At 44.5% G+C, this 22279-nt stretch overlaps 1 protein-coding gene across 1 annotated transcript; it reads left to right on the plus strand.

Moving 5' to 3' along the window:
• The first annotated feature begins 11619 nt into the window (after nucleotides 1-11619).
• Nucleotides 11620-15607, plus strand: LOC109776916 (FRIGIDA-like protein 4b). Its single transcript, XM_020335578.4, has 3 exons — nucleotides 11620-12992; nucleotides 13942-14117; nucleotides 14908-15607. The coding sequence occupies exons 1-3, from the start codon at nucleotides 11624-11626 to the stop codon at nucleotides 15340-15342; spliced, it is 1980 nt and encodes a 659-aa protein (XP_020191167.2). The 5' UTR covers nucleotides 11620-11623; the 3' UTR covers nucleotides 15343-15607.
• Nucleotides 15608-22279: the final 6672 nt, after the last annotated feature.

Here is a 22279-nt window from a genome sequence, read left to right on the forward strand (position 1 = left end):
CCTCTCGCTGAGCTTGGCGAAGCCCTGCCGAGATCCCCGCTGCTTCCACCACCATGCCGTCGTTCTGCTGGATCTCCATCAACCTCTCCTTCCCCTTGCTGGATCAAGAAGGAGGAGACATCTCTCCCAACCGTACGTGTGTTGAACGCGGAGGTGCCATCCGTTTGGCGCTAGGATCATCGGTGATTTGGATCACGACGAGTACGACTCCATCAACCCCGTTCTCTTGAACGCTTCCGCTCGCGATCTACAAGGGTATGTAGATGCACTCCTCTCTCTCGTTGCTAGATGACTCCATAGATTGATCTTGGTGATGCGTAGAAAATTTTAAATTTCTGCTACGATCCCCAACAGCTGCTAGGTATGATTCCCACCTCCTCCAAACCCCCTTGTACTGCAGGCCTTCATGTGCATGTGTGGAGTCCTGTTTGTTTCATATCCACTGCTTGCCATCATATGCCATATCTTCCAAGTAGATTAGCACAGGATTAGTGGTTTTTAGCGATTTTCTCATGCCCATGTGTGGGGTGTTAAACAGAGGACGACACACTAGTAATTGCACAACTCTGAAATGCTATTGATTACTCATTGTTACACCATGCATGCACCTACAGCTACAAGGATTTGTACTGGTTACTGAATGATGTGCGTTTTTCTTCGGTTTGATTGAAAAATTGTCCCCCTTTTTGTGCATGCATACATCTGCCCACTAAGCCACCAAACATGTTGTAAGTCTTAATCTGTCAATGGTGTGACTCTGTGTTTGCATTGTATCCTGGTAGAATTATTATGTTTGGCTCTCTACTCTAGTAGTGTTGTTTGTAGAGGCCACCGTGATTTGTTATACACATGATGATGCAAGTATGGACTGCTGTTTGTTTCATATGTAGTTATGTACTGCCATCATATAAATGCCTGCCATGTTCTTCATCTCCCCTCCCTCTGATTCCTCCTGCTTGCGTTTTGTTTTGTGTCTCAGATCTGTAGAAGTTGCCGCCGCTGCCGCTGTTGCAGGTGGAACAGGAAGAAGCCCTCATGGCTGCTGCACATCCGAAGTGGTGAGCGCCACCCCATTTTTTTGGTACTGTGAAGTGTTAGTTGGTACTGTGAAGTGTTAGTTGATGGTTGATTAGTCTATTAATCCAAGTATTCTTACATGCTGTGAATATATACTGCAATCCTATTTTGTGTGTGAAAAATGTACTAGTTATCTGCAATACAAGCTAGACATGAACCAGCTCTTGGTACTAAAGGAACATAGTATAAATTTAGGCCTTGTGTGTAATGCTGTAAATTCAGACATATACTATTGTTCATTTACCTTTGTGATCTGAGAAGTTGATGCCATATTTAAGGTTTTGGAGATGTACTACTGTTTATTTACTTATGTGATCACCACCCAATCCCAGGGTCCTCTATTTGGAGCAGCAAATCAAAGCTTGTTTGCTGCAGTTTGTTTTATACACTTCCTTTTGTAACACCAACAAATAAAATCAGTTGTTTGCATCAGATTGGATCATTCTCACTTATTAGTTGAGTTCTAAGTATGTAGTATCTTTAGTTCTCTTGTTATATTATAGTCAGAATTATACCGTGTGACTGAATCATGTGTTATTTAGTTGGCTACAGTATCTTTAGTTTTCTGATGATTGTTCAACTCTCATTTCTGAATAAATAAGTAGCTGACCCTATTGGTTCTTTCTTTCTTCAGGGTTGCGACTTGATGGTCACGCTGCTGTTTTGCTCTGCTTGATAATTCCAATCAGATCATTGTCAACACTATCATCATCAGGTCTTGATTCCCTTTATTCTCTCCCGCCTTGTGATGTTAGTCCATGTGGGCTTACTAGTATTGTTAGATGCTGTCAGTTGAATGGATGGTCGTGGTAGTAGAATAGTACAGTAATTTTCTTCAGGTGAATGTGTTACAGTGACGTTCATTGCATGACATGCACTTGTACCAATATACCATGCTGGTACCTGTAGGTTAGTATTGTTGGTGCCTAACATGAGCTTGAATGGTGTAGTGGAAGTGTAGAACAACAGGTTAACGTGTTGCTGTCAAGTTGTTGGAATTTTTGCTATGCCTTGCTTAGTGTTTAATGAACTGAAGCATTTGGGCATGTACGTATAATTGTCTCAATATTTTTTATTGGCAATAATTTAACTCCCAATGTATCTCACTAATAGTTTATGATGTACATCAGGATCTAATGTTGTTGAGGATGCTGGTGCTGTGACAGAAGATCAAGGAAGCCTCGAGATGCGCACCACAGTTTTAGTTGATGTTGCTAGTTTGCCACCATGTTTTGAATATTTGATGTTGTTGATGTTGCTAGTTTGCCACCGTGTATATGCTGTTGGACATGCAAACATGTATGTGATGTTGTGAATATTTGAGCGAATGATTCTGTATTTCATAATTTAATCAAGAATTATTTATTGTTTTCTGTTGAAATGTGTAAAATTGAAATCTGCGAATGAAACAGACCGAACACGTTCTACTGGACCAAGTAATATTTCGGGTCTAAAAAGGCTATGGCCCAAACAATAGTGGGCTGGAATATTGTGCATTTATGAAAAACCGGTAACAAAAGGCTTAATGAAACGGACTGTGAAATGGCCTAGGCCCAGAAAATAAAAAGGCTGAATTGTAGGGCTTGGCCCATATAGCTGACCAAAATTAATAAGAAAAAATATATAAAAAGGCTGAATTGTTGGGCTCGGCCCATCTAAAACACCAAACTGGACCGGGCCGATTCTTATCAATGACCTTTTCAATTGGTCACCATTTTGCCACGTCAGATTGCCACGTCGGATCCGACGTGGCCTGGGCAGAGAGCTAGCGACCAAAACAGAAGGTCATAGAATCAACGACCTTTTGTTTTGGTCGTGGAATTCCACGACCTTCTCTGTTAGTGCTTACTTTTGTTTTTGGTCACAAAAAGGTCGCAAATGAAAAACAATGACCTTTTAGTGACCAATAGTGATGGTCGCAAGTTGACATATTTCTTGTAGTGATAGTGCTTAGGCGAAGCCCTGCGCCGGTAACTTCATCATCACCGTCACCACGCCGTCGTGCTGACGAAACTCTCCCTCGGCCTCAATTGGATCAAGAGTTCGAGGGACGTCACCGAGCTGAACGTGTGCAGATCACAGAGGTGTCGTGCGTTCGGTACTTGGATCGGTTGGATCCCGAAGACGTTCGACTATATCAACCGCGTTACTAAACGGTTTCGCTTTCGGTCTACGAGGGTATGTAGACACACTCTCCCCGCTCGTTGCTATGCTTCTCCTAGATAGATCTTGCGTGATCGTAGGCAAAGTTTTTGTAATACTACGTTCCCCAACACCATAAGGCAGGAAGCACGCTCTGGGAGGTAGGGCCCGCCACCCTGGCTTGTGGGCCCCTCATGGCTCCGTTTGCTCTAATTCTTGGCCTATAAATTCCCAAATATTCAGAAACCCTTCAGGCAAGACCGAAAGAATTTTGTCGCCGTCGCAAGCCTCAGTTCCAAATCGATCCCATATGGAGCTTTGTTCCGGTACTCTATCGGACGGGGAATCCTTGGGGAGGCCATCTTCATCAACCTTGATGCATCCATGATGATGTGTGAGTAGTTCCCTTAGGATCTACGAGTCCATATCAGTAGCTAGATGGCTTCCTATCTCTCTCTCTCTCTCTCTCTCTCTCTCTATATATATATATATATATATCTTGATCTTCAATACAATGATCTTCTCTAAGATCAATCCAATGTAACCTTGCAGTGTGTTTGTTGGGATCCAATAAATTGTGGGTTTATGATCAGATTATTTATTGATCTATTTTAATTCTCTTGAAGTTTCTCTATTGTGTAATTTTATAGCTATGTATGCCTTTATGAGTCTTCTTTGGCCAACAATTAGATGAGTAGGTCTTCAGAGGGAGTGGTGCATAGTAGTGGGTTCAACCTTGTGGTGTTCTTGTCCTGTGACAGGAGGGACGAAGGCACGTATCATGTTTTTTCCACTAAGAGTAAAATGATGGGGTTTGGTCATATTGATTGATCTTTTCCTATCTACATTATGTCATCTTGCTTGTTGCGTTACTCTGTTTATCATGAACTTAATACTTTGAGATGCATGCTGGATAGCGGTCTTGGGGTGGATTAATAGTAGTAGATGTAGTTAGATTAATAGTCTACTTATTCATAATGTGGCGTTGGAATCCCCCGGTTTTCAGCGTCATAACCCGGATGATACTTGGTAAGATCCGTGTCATTAGCAATCAGGGTGGCCACAGGGCGGATTTCCTTAACACAAGTGGTGAAGTCCTCCTGTCCAAACGGTGTGCCGTCCTCTTTTAAGCTTGGATACCCGATGGCGGGGTCTAGCTCCAGTAGCCACGCCTTGGCCCGGCTTAATGCAGTTACGGCTCCGGCTCTCGCAGAAGATCGCCTTAGTTCATTAAACTGCTGAGGTAACACAGCACGCCGCTTTAATACATCTAACAGGAGGGTGGGAACTTCATTTGACAGGGCCACTGCGGCTAAGGCACGCTGAGACCCGGTGTAAAGTTGCTCCACCAGTGTGTAAACCGCCTTCAGTTTTATCAGCATGCTCTGGTTAAGGTTTGAGCTCCTGGGGCCTATGTTACGATGTCAGATGAGTTGACAACAATTGATATGCTTATTATGAAGATTTAAATACTTAACACTTGCAGAGTAACTTACCAAAGATTGCTGAGACCATCTGAGATACATGGCGTTTTAAACCGGATAATTCGGCGGTTGTTTCTGCAAGAGCCGCCTCTGCCTTCTCAGCCCGATTCATCAAGGCGATCTTTTCATCAGCCCAGTCCTTCTTCTCGGATTCAAAGCCTTTTTTCAGTTTCTCTTGTTCAGATATACTGAATTCAAACTTGGAGTTGGCTTTTTGGGTCTCAATCTCCTGTGCTTCCAGGCGATTCTTCAAGTCAGATATTTCCGATTCAAATTGACTAATGGTGGCCTACACAAATGCCGGGTTAAAGTCAGGATTATCATAATGCCATATTTAAGTCCCAAGCCTCTTTGCAAGCAATGCCACTTGGCACTTGGGGGCTAATGTGTGTTGAAGAAATCTGCTTACAGTAGCGGTTCATAAAAGTAAGTCCCAAGCACTTTGCAAGCAAAGATACTTGGCACTTGGGGGCTAATGCATATTGCTGTTACAAGAACTTTTTGATTTAAACATGATAAGGACTGGTTTAAACATACTGTTTAAGCTGGCCCTTGGGGGTTGCAGGATAAGCCGGACTTCTTACATATATTGCTAAGCTGGTCTTAAGTCTACAACATATTTCATCATAAGCAATAGACTTGGGGGCTCGTATGGTAAGGATAAATAAAGTACAACAAGAAGAGTTATACCTCAGATTTTTGGTGCATCTGCTTCACCATGTCAATTTCCATGTCACGGCTGTTGTGCACTTGGCTCATATAGCCAGAGAAGATTTCTCCAATACTCATGTGAGTATAATCAGTGACATCCAGTTTAGCCCTGCGGCGTTCCAGAAGTTCTTCCTTGGCGGAGCACTTGGCCAGCACGGTTGGTCTTCCCGGTTCAACAAAGCCGGTCTTCATGATTTCGACATCGGGGTCATTTGTCTTGGCCGGGCTAGGGATCTCTGGGTTTTCAGAACCATCAATGGCTTGCTCGACAGGCGGATCAGCAGTAGGCGTTGGAATATCGTGGGCTGGTTCAGGCGGCGGCTCATGAGTGGAGGTGTCAGGAGCAGCCGTTCCGAGCTCCGGTTCATTTAAGATCGGCTCTTCGGCCGGCTTGTTCTTCTTCGCCCTTTTGCTGGGCTTTGCTTGACCACTGCATAAAATCAAAAGGTTAGTAAAAAATACAACAAGTTGAACTAAGCACAGATTAAGCAGGTTATCATTACCCTGGAGCGGTTTTGAAAGCCGGCAAATTGGACTGCATTGATTCGTCAGAGGAAGGTGAAGTTCCCTGATAATTTGAGTCAGAAGAATTGAGCGGTTGAAGAGTGAGACCCGCCAAAGGATAGAAGGAATGTAAATCGGAGATGACCTCGGTCTGGCGTTTTCTTGTTACATCGGGTGAGCCGGAGGAGAGTTCCGCATCTTTACTGGTCCGGGTCTGCCTCCGGCTCTCATGAATCTGTCGCTTCAAAAGAAATTGAGGATCTTGGTAAGCTAAAGGATGTGAAAATCTTACTTTCCGGGTTACTCTTCGGACTTTCTGTCTTGGCAAAGGCTCGGAGTCGGAGGAAATTATAGTTACCTCTTCAACTGCTGCATGACTTGCTCATGTATCCTCCCGATGATAATCAGTGTTAATAAGATAGTTAAAAAGGAGCCTAAAGAATGAAGAGCTACCTCTGACTCAGAGGTGTCCTCTAGTCGAAACATGTCTGAGGCACTGGGTTTATGTCCTTTCTTCTTGGCGGCAGCTCTCCTGGCGGCTTTCTTAGCTTTTCTGGCCTTCTTTGCAGCCTCATGATCATAGTTGGCTTTCCAAAAATCGTCAGTGGCCTGTGAATTTCAACAAGAGATTTGAGTAAAGGTACTCAAAAGGAGAGAGTATAAAATAAAAAGGTTTAAGTTACTAGCTTACCGATGGAGTCGGGTTAGCTTTGCAGAAAGTGCTCAAGCCTACTTTGCCACAATCTGCCGGGCTCTCATTCAGAAGTGCTTTTTCCTATCATCAATGACGTCATCAGGTAAATCGTCAGGGCTGTGCCGCAGAGGATCATTCTTCTGGCCTGTATAGTCGCACATCAAACCAGGGCGGCGGCTCAATGGAATAACCCGCCAGGCAAGCCAAACCCGGACCAAATCAATGCCATTCAAGCCATTCCCCAGAAGAGCCTTGACTTTGCTCATGGTGGGGGCAAGTTTCTGGCGTTCAGCAGCTAATAGCTTATCTGGTAGAGGATGAGTGGACTCGAGGCGCAGGGCACGAAAGCCGGGCAGAGGGTTCTCATCAGCCGAAGAAGTATCTTGACCGTAGAGCCACGTCTGGTTCCAGTCTTTAGGGTGACTCGGTGGTTCAGCATACGGGAAAAGACAGTCTCTCCGTCGCTGGATTGAAATCCCACCAAGTTCCAAGCTAGGCCCATTGGCACGTTCATTCTGCCGGTTCAAATAAAATAATTCCCTGAAGAGCAGCAAGTTGGGTTCTTCTCCAAGGTACACCTCACATAACACTTGGAAATTGCAAATGTTAGGTACAGAGTTGGGACCGATATCTTGAGGTCGGAGATCGAAAAAGTGCAGGACATCTCTGAAAAACTTTGAGCCGGGTGGAGAAAAGCCCCGGTTCATGTGATCAGTAAAGACGATGACTTCCCCCTCTTTGAGTTGAGGTTTTTCCTCTGTTGGATCAGGAGCACGATAGGACATGACTTCCTTCTTTGGCAGATAGCCGGTCTTCACAAAATCAGCAAGGGTGTTTTCTGTGACGATGGATTTGACCCAATTGCATATAACGGGTGATTCGGGCACTTTCGGCGGCATTTTAAAGATAGAAGCCTACGACAAAATAAAAATTTCCGGTTCAAATTTAAGCCGAAGAAAAATACTTCAAATCATACTCAAGATGGCGCCTTATAAGAGGGGCCTAATGACGTATGGCTAGTTATGTCAGATTGTTTAAGCCGCCATGAGCAGTTACAGTTATTTAAGCCATCGGGCGTGGTTGAAGTTATTTATTGAGCATCTCAAATTAAAGCCGGTGGTGTGAGTCGCCATGACCAGGTGGGTCTAACAAATACAGATTTTGCCTAAGTGTTGTACAAACAAGTTTCACAGATTGCAGCTATTATTTTGGATCAAACGGCTGTTCAGAAAAGAAAATATTCTAGACCTAAAAATCTAGTGCAGATGAGCTCGTGAGTTCTGATGAGGCCTTTGAACTAGAAAAAGGGATCTACTAGCATCTGAAATGGATGCGAAGCAACTACCGCATGTGTTTAGTACTTTTTGGCTCAGAAGAGGCTGCGGTGGAGGAACTACGAAGAAACTGTGATGAACTATGAAGAACACAGAGGAACTCGTAAACCCTAATGCGGATCTGAGGTGCGGGAAGACGAAGGCTTACAGCTGCAGATCTACTGCGAAGGGTCGCCGCCGTTCTCTGGACTGATTCAGGTTGATGCAGCGGCCGAGGTCGATGAAGACGAAGTGCTCTGCGGCGGCGGCGGCGAAGCTCGAGCAGCAGCGGAGTCGCGAGAGGAAGAAGACGACGGAAAAGGGGAGAATGAAGAAAGACCTAAAGTCGTGCCTATTTATAAGGAGAAGACTGACAGAGTGGGCGCGAGGAACGAGGAGGCTGAAACACGGTTATCCAGCTACTCGGACGCCTGGATTTTCGGGATGGTCATTAAAGATAAGGATCTGTTGGGATGTGATGGAATAAAATATGAATTAAATGGCAGATGACGTCACGGCGGGTTATCATGAATCCAGGAGATGATGTCATGGCGGGTTATAAATTTTTACACAGGTAGAAGGCAGAAGACTTTTTCTTAAGTATTGAAGATTGACATGAACCGGTTCAAATCAATCTGGGGCCTAATGTTGGGGATATAACTACTAGTGTAACCCGCCCAGGAGGGGCCGGTGTACGCTATATCGATTCATCATATGAAGCCCAATATCAACCTTGAAGATGGCGGCTCAGTTAAGGGCCCCAAGCCCAAGGGCGACTTAAGGCCCGTAGTGATAAACCGCCATCATAGCATGACTTGCATTGTAAGGCAAGATTAATTAAGTCACCGAGCCGGACACTGTTTATGAGCCGGCCGGGACTCTGTAGGCCGCGGGGCGTCAACCCGTGTATATAAGGGGACGACCCGCCGGCGGCTTAGGGCAAGTAACATCAAATCGAGAGCCAGGCATAGCAGATTCGCTCCCTGGTCATCGAAACCCTAGCAATTCCACCTCAACTGGATTAGGCTTTTACCTTCACCGCAAGGGGCCGAACCAGTATAACCCTCGTGTCCTTTGTCCCGCTTTAACCCCTTTAAGCTTCCTAGTTGCGATGGCTCCACGTCTAAGTCCTTTCACAAGGACATCTGCCGTGACAATTCCACGACATAATGCCTATGTGAGACTATGCCATGAATGATCACAATTATAACTATGCACAATTCTGAATTGCCCAACAATAATTTGTCTACCACACCGTTGATATGCTTTCGAGAGAGATTCCACTAGTGAACCTATGGCCCTCGGGGTTAATTCTCCATTAATACAAAGGGTTTCTGCAATTGCTCTTTGTTTTTTGTTTACTTTTTGCTGCTTTCCATATCACTATCTATTTAATCTTGTAAGTGGCAAGAACAAGGGGAGTGACGCCCCCTTGCCTTTGTTGGGTGCAAGCAATTGTTTTGTTTGTGCACATGTACTGGTAACGTTGTTAGTGTGGTGCCTTCTACTGGTTCGATAAATCTTGGTTCTTAACTGAGGGAAATACTTTAAGCTACTATGTTACATCACCTTTTCTCTTCGGGAAATCCAACAACTCCTACAGGAGTAGCACCCATACATAACGGGGCCCCGTCCACCCATGAGTCAAGCCAGAAAAGGGTCCCCTCCCCATTACCAATGGAGAAGGACAACCCCAGGCAGATCTCATATTTGATCCGCTGGATGGACCTCCAAAATTGAGATCCCTATCCCTACGTCCATAGGGAAGCAGAGGTTAGCCCCTCAGGTAATTTGCTTAAATAAGTTGGAGCCATAAACTTCCGTCTCGCGACAGTTCCAACACATGATATTCATATTGTGCCTGGTGGCGCCCCTCTTGGGAGCCCGCCGTTATAGCTTCTCTATTTTTCCTGCCACGTTACTCTTGACTATCCTCTTATCTGCACCGCTCAACGTCTTGGGTTTTTTAGGGACTTGCTTGGCTGCTGGGCTTTGAGGAACCGTCGACGCTAGCAAAGCAAGTGAACTACCTTCTACACTGCTCTGAATCGCTAGGGTTTGTCATACATGAATTTGAGTTTGACCTACTATCTGTACAATGTCTTGCTCCCCCGTAGGGTCACCATCTTCCAATGTTGCATCTGGATCCGCACCCTCTGTGTATCGGTCATAGTTGTTCTGCTCATGGTCATTGCCTAACATAGTGTTTGCCGCACCTCAACCAATGCCACTCCCTGACCGGCCTCTGCCCCTGCCTCCTCCCAGTCCTCATCCTTCCCAGGGCCGCGACGGCTCCGATAAACCTTGAAGCTCTAAGATCCTTAAAGACTAGCTTTGATGGAGGGTGCACTCCTTGAACACATGGTCGAGATTCCCACAAATAGCACACCAATCAGGGAGCCTCTCATATTTGAAAATGAATATCTCCCTCTTCTTCTTGTTTACCAAAGAGGCAACATTCTTCAAGGGCTGGTATTGATCTTAATCCTAACTCTGAAATTTTTCCCTTCAAAATCCCAAGATTTTTGATTCTGCGTAAATAAACTCTCCAATCTTTCCAGCTAGTGACTCAAGCCGTGGCACATACCCGCTTGGGAGATAATGGATCTGAGCCCATACCTCTATGTTATCCAAAGCGATGGTTGATGGCTTTGTAAAACCATCATAAGGAGCAATTACCATCGTGTTTCCTCCAAAAGTCCATGTACCTTTTTGCATGACTCTTTCCCAATCACTCAGACATACGAATTAGAGGGTATATAGGGATTGCCATTGAGGGGACAAATCTTGACCTCCTTTGCAAGATCCCATGCGACACACATGTTTATGTAAAACCAGTACTAACTGTACGGTTTATCCGTATGTACAATCGCCATCCATCAGGTTGCTTCTACTAGTCGTTCATCCTCCCCGACGTCAAGATCGTCCATATCTTCCTCATTCAGGCCAAGTGCCTTCATCATCTGCTCAACATCGCATGTTGCTGCGCTCGAGCTTTACGCTCCTTCTGCCATGTTGATCCGCTTGCCCGCTAGATCGGATCTACCGGGTGTAGCTCCCTACTTCCTCGCCTTCAATACACGATGGCCAAGCCCGAGTGGTGATCCAGGATGACCCCTTAGTCACTACGGACCAAAAAGCAGTGGGGAGAAGAGGACGGGGGAGGGGGGGTCTCAACGTCAGACGCCCGACGCCGTCGTGAGGAAGGTAAACCCTAGAGAGAGCAGAGAGCTGAACGCTACCAACAAAAAAACTTTGTTGCGAACCAACCTGTGGTTGGATGATTAAGTGGACAATAGTATCCCCAGCCCACCAGGATTCAAGTCCTGGATTTATTTCAGGATTTTCAGCAATGCGCGTTCAGTGAGAAGAGATATTCCCGTTAACTACGAGGCGCCTACGGTGACTTCGTAAAATCTCAAGATGATATGCCGGCTCAGTTTCTCAGAGATGCTCATAGAGGTAGGATGTGCGTGCGCGCGTTCATAGGGATGAGTGTATGCGCGTGTATATGGGCTCTTGTGTCTGTAATGATGTTAAAAAAAACTTTGTCTTTTTTAGGGGAAACTTTGTTTTGTTTATACCGAATTTTAAGAAAGTGTGCAGCCTGGTAAGTCGTCAATTCTCACCTCTATGCAGCCTAAGTTTGTTATCGACAGGTCCATACATTCAGGAGGGTTGAGCCCATTAGGGTCCAGATGCAAGTCCAAACCAAAGCCCAGCTTCTGCCGTCTCAACACGGCCACGAACCCATCTCGAAACTGCCCCCAATCCAACTCCAGCGCCTCCCAGCCCTCGCCGCCATGGCGACCACCGACGACGCCACCGCCACCGGCGAGGTCCGGCGCCTCCTCGAGCATCTCGACTCCCAGCAGCAACTGCTGGCCACCTGCCACGACGCCTGGTCGCGCACGCTCGCGCACTTCGCCTCGCTCGACCAGGACGTCGCCTCCCGCTCCGCCTCCGTGGACGAGGCCCTGGCCGCCGCCGACGCGTCCACCTCCGAATCCCTCGCGGCGCTCGAGGCACGCGAGGCCTCCGTACCCGTGCGCCTCGCCGAGGCCTCCGACGCGCTCTCGGCCGCCCTCGCCGAGGCCGAGGCCGAATCCGCCGCGCCGCCGCCCGCCGACATCCGTGGCGCCCTCAGGTGGATATGCCGCCGCATGGACGCTGCCGCGCTCTGGCGCTTTATGGCCGCGCGCCGCAGGGAGCTCGCCGCCGTTCGTAAGGAGATCGGCCCCACCGTGGCGGCGTCCGTGGACCCACCCCGCCTCGTCCTCGATGTGCTCAGCGATTTCCTGGAGGCCGGCGAAGGCGCCGGTGAAGACCAGTGCTGGGTGCTCGGCATGCTGCTGCGCTCGTTGTTTGGTTCAGATGGGCGGAAGCCGCCGGAGATAGGAGATACGTTGGTTGAGAGGGCGTCTGTGGTTGCAAAGAACTGGTCTGAGCGGTTTGGGATCAAGAGAGACTCGCCAGCTCCCATCAATGAGGAGGTGGAGATGACAGAAGCTGACGATGTTGATAATGCAGCGGTGCCAGATAAGAAAGTAGAGCAGGCAGATGCAAAAGAGGAGGAGGAAGAGGAGGAGGTGGATGAGGTGGAGGTGGAGGAGGAGGAGGAGGAAGAAGAGGAAGAAGAGGAAGAGGAAGAAGAAGAGGAAGATCAGGAGGAGCTGGTGGCTGCATCAGGTGATGAGGAGGAAGAGAACCCGGAGGAAGTAGACAATGAAACACAGGAGGACCCAGAGGAAGCGGGGATGGAAGCACTGAAGGAGAAGAAGGGAGAAGAGGTAAAGGTGGAGGTTCCTGCTGATGAGAAGATAGCTGAAGAAGCAGGGAAGAGCGAAGTTAAGGAAGAAACAAAGGCAACGGGGGAAGTTGACAAGGAAGGGGAGAAGGGTGCACTGGGGCAAGTAGAAGCACATTTATTCCTGCAGATGGTTGCGGCATTTGGACTGAAAGACAAGTTTGATGGAGAGTTCTTGAAGAGCCTGTTTGTTGCTAACCGTCGAAGGAAGGAACTTGCGAGGTTTGCCTTTATCCTCGGGTTTGAGGAGACCGTCGCAGGTAATGATGACCTGTTGGCATGGTTTTTAAATTTGTTACGTTTGTTATCTGATTTAGTAACAGGTCTTCAGTTCACTGAGTATGAGGATTGCGACGTTCTTTTGAGTTTAGTTTGCAAATCAAGGCATTTTCTAGATTGAGAAAGAAATGCCCTTAGAACGTGCATTTTCCTTACTTTACGCAACAACTTAAGATTCATTGCTTTCATCATGTGTTTGATTTGGTAGTATGATTTCTGCATCTAAATAATCATGTAGACATGCTAAATATTCTTTTTATGACGTTCTTCTTGAGTTGTATTATAAGGTAGTAGTAGTGATGTTGCTTTCTTCTTGGTGGTATACTCCGTATTTAGGGATTAGTACATACCACCTCCGTCCCATATTAAGTGTCGCTCAAATGGATGTATCTAGCACTGAAATACGTTTAGATACATCTATTTGAGCGACACTTAATATGGGACGGAGGGAGTATAAAGTACATCTATCTAGCACTAATACACCTTATATTTTGGAACTGAGGGAGTATAAATTTAAGGAACTGAATTCTACATGAGCTTACTCATGAACAAAAAAATATCACAAGGTTTAGAATAAGTTACGAAGGACCTTGTTAACTTGATGAATTTAAGCAGCTTCTTGCTTTTGGTCAGTTTTGTGCCTCCGGACTGCATTTCAACTGAGTGAATTGCTGAGAACAACGTACTTTTGAAGTTGCGATCTGTTTGTTTGTTTTCTTGGGGTTTGTTTAATAACCATCTAAAAGACTTGATTAATTGATAATCACAACTACTTGTAACTAGATTGACCTTTTGTTGAAGGTTCCGTATTGGGTTTCGAACTATTCATGATTAGCATCTTATGTATTTTATCCAGATCTGGTGGTTACTATATTTTTAGTAGTTCAGAGAAAAGAAGACATGACTCAACTATTCTGTTAAACTTTGCAGATGTTGTTCAGGAATTGGTTACTTCAGGAAATGTAATCGAGGCTATATATATTGCTCATGAGGCATGTTTGCTTGAGCGATTTCCTCCTGCACCTCTTCTTAACTCTTATATAAAGGACTCAACTGAGAAGGCCCAGGCCATTCTGAGTAGTGGAAGACGCTCCAGTTCTGCTGTTGTAAGACTCCATCCCACTCTCTGAACTTGAGTTCTTTTTGTTAAACTCATCATTCAATTTGGTCATCAGTCCTTTTTCTGTCTGAATGCCTGCATGAAGATCATTGATGAAGGAATGAAATTAGTGACATGCCTTTGATTTAAACAACCTGCAGTTCTGTCATATCTGTGACATGCATCAGTTTTGTTATAGTAGTATTATGTGTATATCATTTCCACAAAAGCAATTACGCCTCTCAAATTTAAACAGTTGATTCAAAATTATAGTGCTTATCTGATTCATCAGTCGTAGAATCATGTTGAGTATCTTTGAGTTCATAGATTAGTTTGTTCCATGTAGTCCGTCCAGACCACTGTTTTAGCCCTCAATTTGCTTGGTTTCCTGTTTCGAGTTTGGATGCACTATTACAAAAATTTATTTCTGTTGGTTAGCTGAGACTTCATCTGTTTAAAATATAAGGCTTATTTTCTTGTTCAGCATGTAGATTTAGAAAGTCATGAAACCAAGAGACAATAATAAAGGGAAACGACCTTGCTATCCATGGTGTTAGTGTCGTGGGAATCAGAGAGAGATAAGTTAGCGTGGGTGTTCATATTGGAGAGAGGATATAAATTAGGCAAAAAGAGGAAAATCTCATTAAATTCATGAGCATGATCCCAAGATTCGAGGCCTTAGCTACTTGCCAATGGAAAATGAAGCATGCCTTTATCATTTTTCCAGTTCTCTATCCATTTTCCAGTCCTTGGTAACTTGTGGCACTAAAGAAAGGCTTCATGTTTTTTTTCTTCAGGAGGAGTCTAAGACCTTGGAGTGCAACGCCTGCAAGGCTGTCATCAGGTGTGTCGAGTCCTGCCAGCTAGTATCGGTATTTAACATCGATCACTTAAAAAAGAAGGCGGCGAGGATGGATAGAGAGAAGGCTGACCGGAAGAGGCTAGGCAGCGGAAACAGATTCCAGAACAAGCGAGCACGGGGAGCAGCCGGACCTCAGTCCTTCCCTGCTTCCAAGTCCGCAAGGGCATCAGGCTCAGGCTCAGGCTACGGGCCATCATTCCAGAACCCAGTGTCCCGTTCCTTTGGTTACGCGGCTCGTGCTGGGTACGTGAACCCGGCTGCTGCTGCTCAGCCCTACTATGCGCCGGGGAGCATGGCAGCGCGGCGTGGCGGCGTGCTGTATGGCGGGCCTGGAGCAGCATTTGGGGCGCAGCAGCCGTACCACCGTTAAGGCCAGCCATAGCAGTTGATGTTGCTGGACCAATTGCTGTTTCTTGCTGATTTGTACCACCTTGCGTTGTAGTAACGTTTATCCTTGCCGTGTAACCCTTGGTCGACTGGATGCGATTTGAAGAGATTCAGTCTTAGTACATGCTGCTGCTTTCTTTTTGGTTGGCTCTGTATGCGAGACACCGTTTGTCTGAATGAAACTGTATGCTGAATGTTGTAGAGATTGAGCGCCATTGACACTATTCAAACCTGGATATGTCTTTTTATTTCTCCATGTGTAGATCAAATTTAGGTTCGGCTAGCTGAATGCATGTGCGTTGTCACGGAATAACAAAAAATAGTTGAACAATTGTTCTAATTCAAAAGAAGAATGTCGAACACGATATCTTATACCCCCTTCAATTCATATTACTTTTCGCTATTGTTCCCTCCGATCGGAGGGAGTATTATATTTACCTTCCTAATTCTTTGTCCTAATGAGACGAAAAGAGCCTCCTTTACCACTTTGTCCTAATGCATACAACTAGGACAAAATGATCTACGGTTGAATCCATAGCTATTTTTAGGACAAAACTCATTTTAAGCTCTTTTTAAGTGAATCAATTAGTTGAATATTAGAGAGCAATAATTTAATGCCCGTCTGTTGCCACAGTGCCACAAAAGAATGTACAGAGACGTTGATCGAAGTTTTATATGCAAAAAAGCACACATCGAGCAAAACCAAACACATTGCTTCGAGTCATCACATCCTAGTTTTCTTTTGCCTCGCTCAGGTTTTATTCTTACTCTAAGTGAAACATATTTCTATACCTCACACCCCAGTTTTCTTCCTCATCGCATTGTTCTCCGTCTCTCTGCATATGCCTTGCTCACATCTTAAACCAGGAATCAAAAACACGTGTGCCCATTTCATCACATCATTCACTGGATCGTTACACGAACAAAGCTGCAAATTACATGTTGTCATTTGGACTTTCAGGTCGCACTGAGACCAACAGCCAAAAAAAAAACTCACTAATTGCTTTATAACATAGATTTGTTCAAATTACAACCATATATGCATGTATCATGCCGTCACAATCAACAACAATGACAAAGCCTTTCAGTCGAAAACAAGTTGGGTAGTCTAGAGTTGAAAACAAAGTCGTGATTCTGGCACATGGATAGCTAACTTGCATGCACCCCTGTCCATGACTAAATCTTTGATGATATTTCGGTCCTTCAGACCGGGGGCGGTCTGATCAGCTTGCCCAGCTGCTCCCGGGAAAGGCAAACGTTTCTTGAACTGTGTCGAAATTGTCTTGGTTCTGTATTATTTTGTTGCGCGTTTATTTGCACTGGCGGCGACCTTTGATGCCCGGTGTATGTAATCTGCTGCTTGGTTGCGCTTTATGATCATTGGTGGCGAACTTTGATGCCCAGTTGATGTAATATGCATTATTTTTCTATTGTGTAGTGTAGGTAAATTCCTAGTTATTGTATATGCTATCATTTGCTATCCGAAAAGGCTAAAAGCTCTGATGGAGGCGAACGGGCCAAAACAAGCGACGCTAATTGGTTTGTATGTACAGCGGACCATAATTGGGCCATCCCGCAACAGACTATAGTTGAGCCTTACCGCGTACCCGTGGTATGGGCCCTTCATGGACCCGATCGGCCCACCATCATTACATTGGCCCATATCTCTCACGGGCCATTAGCAGGCCAACCGTTTGTTTGGTCCATATAGCTTTCAGTCCATTAACAGGCTGAATATATTGCCGGCCTGAATTGGCCCAGGAGACACCATGAGCCTTTAGCAGGCCGAAAAGTAGTTTGGGCCTTAATTTTGGTGAGTACTGCACAAGTTCTTAACAGGTCGGAATATACCTCGGGCCATTATTGGCCCACTTACATGACGTACCGTTAACAGGTAGAAATATATCAGCCTTGGTTGGCCCGATCACATCATGGGCCTTTAACAGGCCGAAAGCTTAGTCGGGCCACAAACAGGTCAAAATATACCACAAGCCTTCAACAAGCCCAAAGTCAGGTTGGGCTGGAATGTTGTCACCGATACCACGAGACGTTAATAGGCCAAATGTCACGTCGGACCATAAATGGGCCCATGTGTAGCACGAGCCTTTACTAGGCCGAAAGACACACCAGGCGGAAATGGGCCCATTTCTACAACGGGCCGCTAACAGGCCAAAAGACACACTGAGTCGTAATTGGCCCCAAAGACACAGCTAACAATCAACAGGTCCGAACTGGCAGTGGGCCGTAAATGGGCCATGTGCAAGCAGGCCATTAGTGGGTCGACCCGCTAACTATTGCCTAAATCTTAAGGGCCTCTGACTGGGCTGGCCTTTTTAACTAGATTGGCCACTGTTGGGTCGTGTCGCGTGCCGCCATTTCATTGGCGTGGATCGTCCATTGGACTAGCAATACATGTCGCAACGCGGAGCTGACACATGGTTCCGTTGGTTAATGAGAATTTAACACGTGGAAAATTGTGCTGCTAATGGTTATCGAATCCAAAACCCGTGCCTGATAGCTTAACGGCAACCCATTACGGTGGCTGCCATGTGTCGGTTACCCTTGACGAAAACACTTTCATGACGCACCATTTATCATCACGAAAGTGAACATTCCCATGATGATAAATGGATTATTGCCATGAAACACTTCTGTGACAACACAGGTATGCTATCTTGATTCTGTCATAAAATCGTCATGGATGTACATACGTGACAGAAAACGTGATCTACCGTGACAAAGGCGTATCTTCACGGATGTGTTTTTTTGTAGTGCTCCTAGGAGACTGGCCTCCTAATCCAGTCAGTTTATTAGCTGCAGGACAAGGGGCTCCCCGGCCTCCAAATTCTGAAGATCTGGATAGAGAGGAATGTACGGCCCATAGGTTGGAGAGCATCCCCCATGTTCAAGTATGAGGGGTTATCCGACCCCAGCCATCTGCTCAAGTGGTAGATCTCCGAGAACGAGGTGGAGCTCCACATGCACCTGGTGACCGGCCACCCGGTAGGTAAAATTCACATAGGGATTGTCATTTAGCCTTACAATCGGGGCAACCCGCGCCCCTGGCGAGTCTCGGCGGCCTTATTTTCCCCCTTCTGTATTGTCGAAGGTCGGATTTTTACTTGTATCTTGACTTTTTTTATGCTTTGTCGCCAGATGATGTCTAGTACACAACTTTATTCTTGTAGACTCCGTTGGGCCTCCAAGCATAGAGTTTTGTAGGACAACAACAAATTTCCCTCAAGTGCATCACCTAAGGTTTATCAATCCGTGGGAGGTGTAGGATGAAGATGGTCTCTCTCTCAAACAACCCTACAATCAAATACAAGCAATCTCTTGTGTTCCAAACACCAATACAATGGTAAATTGTATAGATGCACTAGTTCGGCGAACAGATGGTGATACAAGTGTAGTATGGATAATAGATATAGATTTTTGTAATCTGAAATAATAAAAACAGCAAGGTAGCAAGTGATAAAAGTGAGCATAAACGATATTGCAATGCTTGAAAACATGGCCTAGGATTCATACTTTCGCTAGTGCAATCTCTCAACATTACTAACATAACTGAATCATATGATAATCCCTCAAGGTGCGGAAAAGAATCACTCCAAAGTCTCAAGTCTTATCGGAGAAATTAGGATGAAAACGTGTATCAAACTTTATGCCTAGATTATCCCGGTGTCACCACAGGAACCCATAAGTTGATTACCAAAACATACATCAAATGATCTCAATAGATTACCCCATTGTCACCACGGGTATCCACAAGCAAGACATACATCAAGTGATCTCAAATCCAAAGTATTCAATCTGATAACAAAAATACCTCAAAGAGTAATACTCAATTCACCACAAAAGAGAAAGAGGGGAAGAACACCATATGATCCAACTATATGAACAAAGCTCATGTTACATCAAGGTCATGTCATATCAAGATCGCAAGAGATAGAGAGAGAGAGAGAGAGAGAGAGAGATCAAACACATAGCTCCTGGTACATACCCTCAGCCCCAGTGGTGAACTACTCCCTCCTCATCATGGATGCAACGGGGATGATGAAGATGGCCTCCGGTGATGGATTTACCCCTCCGGCAGGGTGCCGAAAAAGACCTCCAGACGAGATCACTTCAGAACACAGCCTTGCGTTAGTGGAAAAACTCATCTAGGTTAACTTTCGGGGTTTCTGGATTTATAGGAATTTTCAGTGTTGAAATCACACCAGGGGGTTTTTGGGTCCCACAAGCTTAGGTGGCGCGCCCCTTGAGATTAGCTTGTGGGGCCCTTGGGCACCTTCTGGTCTCTTCTTGTCGATAAAAAATCATCTTAAATTTTTTATCACGTTTGGACTTCATTTGGTATGGTTTTTCTGCGAAGTAAAGAAATAGACAAAAACAGAAACTAGCACCGGGCAGTAGATTAATATGTTAGTCCATAAAAATAATATAAAAGTGCACCAAAACCATGTAGAAATCAAGTAAATATAGCATGAATACTTCATAAATTATAGATACGTTGGATACGTATCACCAAACCGATGGAAATATGCCCTAGAGGCAATAATAAAATGGTTATTATTATATTTCCTTAATCATGATAAAGGTTTATTATCCATGCTAGAATTGTATTGATCGGAAACTTAAATACATGTGTGGATACATAAACAAATACCGTGTCCCTAGTAAGCCTCTACTAGACTAGCTCGTTGATCAAAGATGGTTAAGGTTTCCTAACCATGGACATGTGTCGTAACTTGATAACGGGATCACATCATTAGGAGAATGATGTGATGGAAAGACCCATCTGTTAGCTTAGCATATGATCATTCAGTTTATTGCTACTGCTTTCTTAAATGTCAAATACATATTCCTTCGACTATGAGATCATGCAACTCCCGGATACTGGAGGAATACCTTGTGTGCTATCAAATGTCACAACGTAACTGGGTGATCATAAAGATGCTTTACAGGTATCTCCGAAGGTGTCTGTTCAGTTGACATGGATCGACATTGGGATTTGTCACTCTGTGTATCGGAGAGGTATCTCTGGGCCCTCTCGGTAATACACATCACAAGAAGCTTGCAAGCAAAGTGACTAAACTCTCATCTCTTGCATCACATTATTTTCCATTTGCCTCTCGTTTTCCTCTCCCCCACTTCTAAAACGATTTCAGAAAAATACAAAAAGATTTGCCTTTTTATTCGCCCTTCTTCCGTTCGTCTTTTCGTTTGCTTTTTGGCTGCTCGTGCGCTAGATCGCTTGTTTTGCTTTCATGGCTAGTCCTTCTACCATTGTTAGTACCCCTGAAAGTGTGGTTCTCAATTTTAAACAAAGGGAGGGAGAAAACTTAAAAGATGCTTGGTATAGAATTTGCAATGCTCAAAATAGATCTACTCATAAGCAATCTACTACTGTTCTCCTCCGTAATTTTTATGTGGATGTTACTACTTGGTGTAGATATGTGCTAGACACCATTACCGTAGGTAATTTCTTGGGGAGCCATACTTTGGATGCTTATAATGCTATGATATATTTGGTAGGTTCACCACCACTTGTGGTTAATGAAACAGTTTTAACTTTGGAACATGTGATGCAAAGGCTTGATATTATTGAGAATAAAATTGCTACCGTAGAGCTCATCGAAAACCTGGAAAAAAAGATCCATAATCATATTACTCAATATGGGTCTAAGGTAGGAGTCACTTTAAAGAATCTAAGGGAGAAAGAACCCATGGTTAATGAAAAGATAGATCAAGATTCTACAAGCTAGAAGATATTATTACCAACTTGGGTTCCGCTTTCGCCTTTGTTAAAACTAGTCCAAATTATCCTCCTACTAAAGCTGCTAAGTTTATTTATGTTCCTAAAACTAGGGGTGAATATATCTTCTAGTAAAGGAGATGAGGATCTTAAAATGATAAGTGTTCACCCTAACTTTATTAATATTATTAAGTAACCAATTGCTACGAGTGAATTTCTTGATTTCTTGCCTAGGAGTGTGATTATTAACAAAACTAAAGAAACTCCTAAGGGTTACAAGTGTGCAATTGAGGAATTGCATACCAAAGATGACAATACCGAGATCTATGGTTTATCCCTAGCTAGGGGCGTTAAACAATAGCGCTTGTTGGGAGGCAACCCAATTTTATTTTTATGTTTTTTGTTTTTGGTTCTGTTTTTCAATAAATACACATTATTACCTCTGTAGTAATTGTGTTTTGGTGTTTTAATTAGTGTTTGATCCAAGTAAGACCTTTGGGATGGCTTACGGTGATAGTTGATTTGATCTTGCTAAAAAACATAAACTTTTGCGCCTAGTAAAGTAATTTTCAAAAATCACAGAAGTGTGATTTTGATCTGAATGTTTTACAAAAGATTGATATGAAAGTTGCCCAGGCTGTCCTAATTTTTCAGAATTTTTGGAGTTACAGAAGTATACGAAGTTTACAGATTGCTACAGACTCCTCTGCTTTTGATAGATTCTGTTTTCTATGTGTTGTTTGCTTATTTTAATGAATCTATGGGTAGTATCGGGGGGTATGAACCACGGAAAAGTTGGAATACAGTAGATATTACACCAATATAAATAAATAATGAGTTCACACCCGTACCAAAAAGTGGTGATTTATTTTCTTATACTAACGGATCTCATGAGTTTTCTGTCAAGTTTTGTGTTGTGAAGTTTTCAAGTTTTGGGTTAAGATTTGATGGACATGGAATAAGGAGTGGCAAGATCCAAAGCTTTGTTGGAGAACGTAGCATATAATTTCAAAAATTTCCTACGCTCACGCAAGATCTATCTAGGAAATGCATAGCAACGAGAGGGGGAGAGTGTGTCCACGTACCCTCGTAGACCGAAAGCTGAAGCGTTTGACGACGCGGTTAATGTAGTCAAACTTCTTCTCGTTCCGACCGATCAAGC

Source organism: Aegilops tauschii, chromosome 3 (genome assembly GCF_002575655.3).
Source record: "Aegilops tauschii subsp. strangulata cultivar AL8/78 chromosome 3, Aet v6.0, whole genome shotgun sequence".
NCBI classification, from domain to species: domain Eukaryota; kingdom Viridiplantae; phylum Streptophyta; class Magnoliopsida; order Poales; family Poaceae; genus Aegilops; species Aegilops tauschii.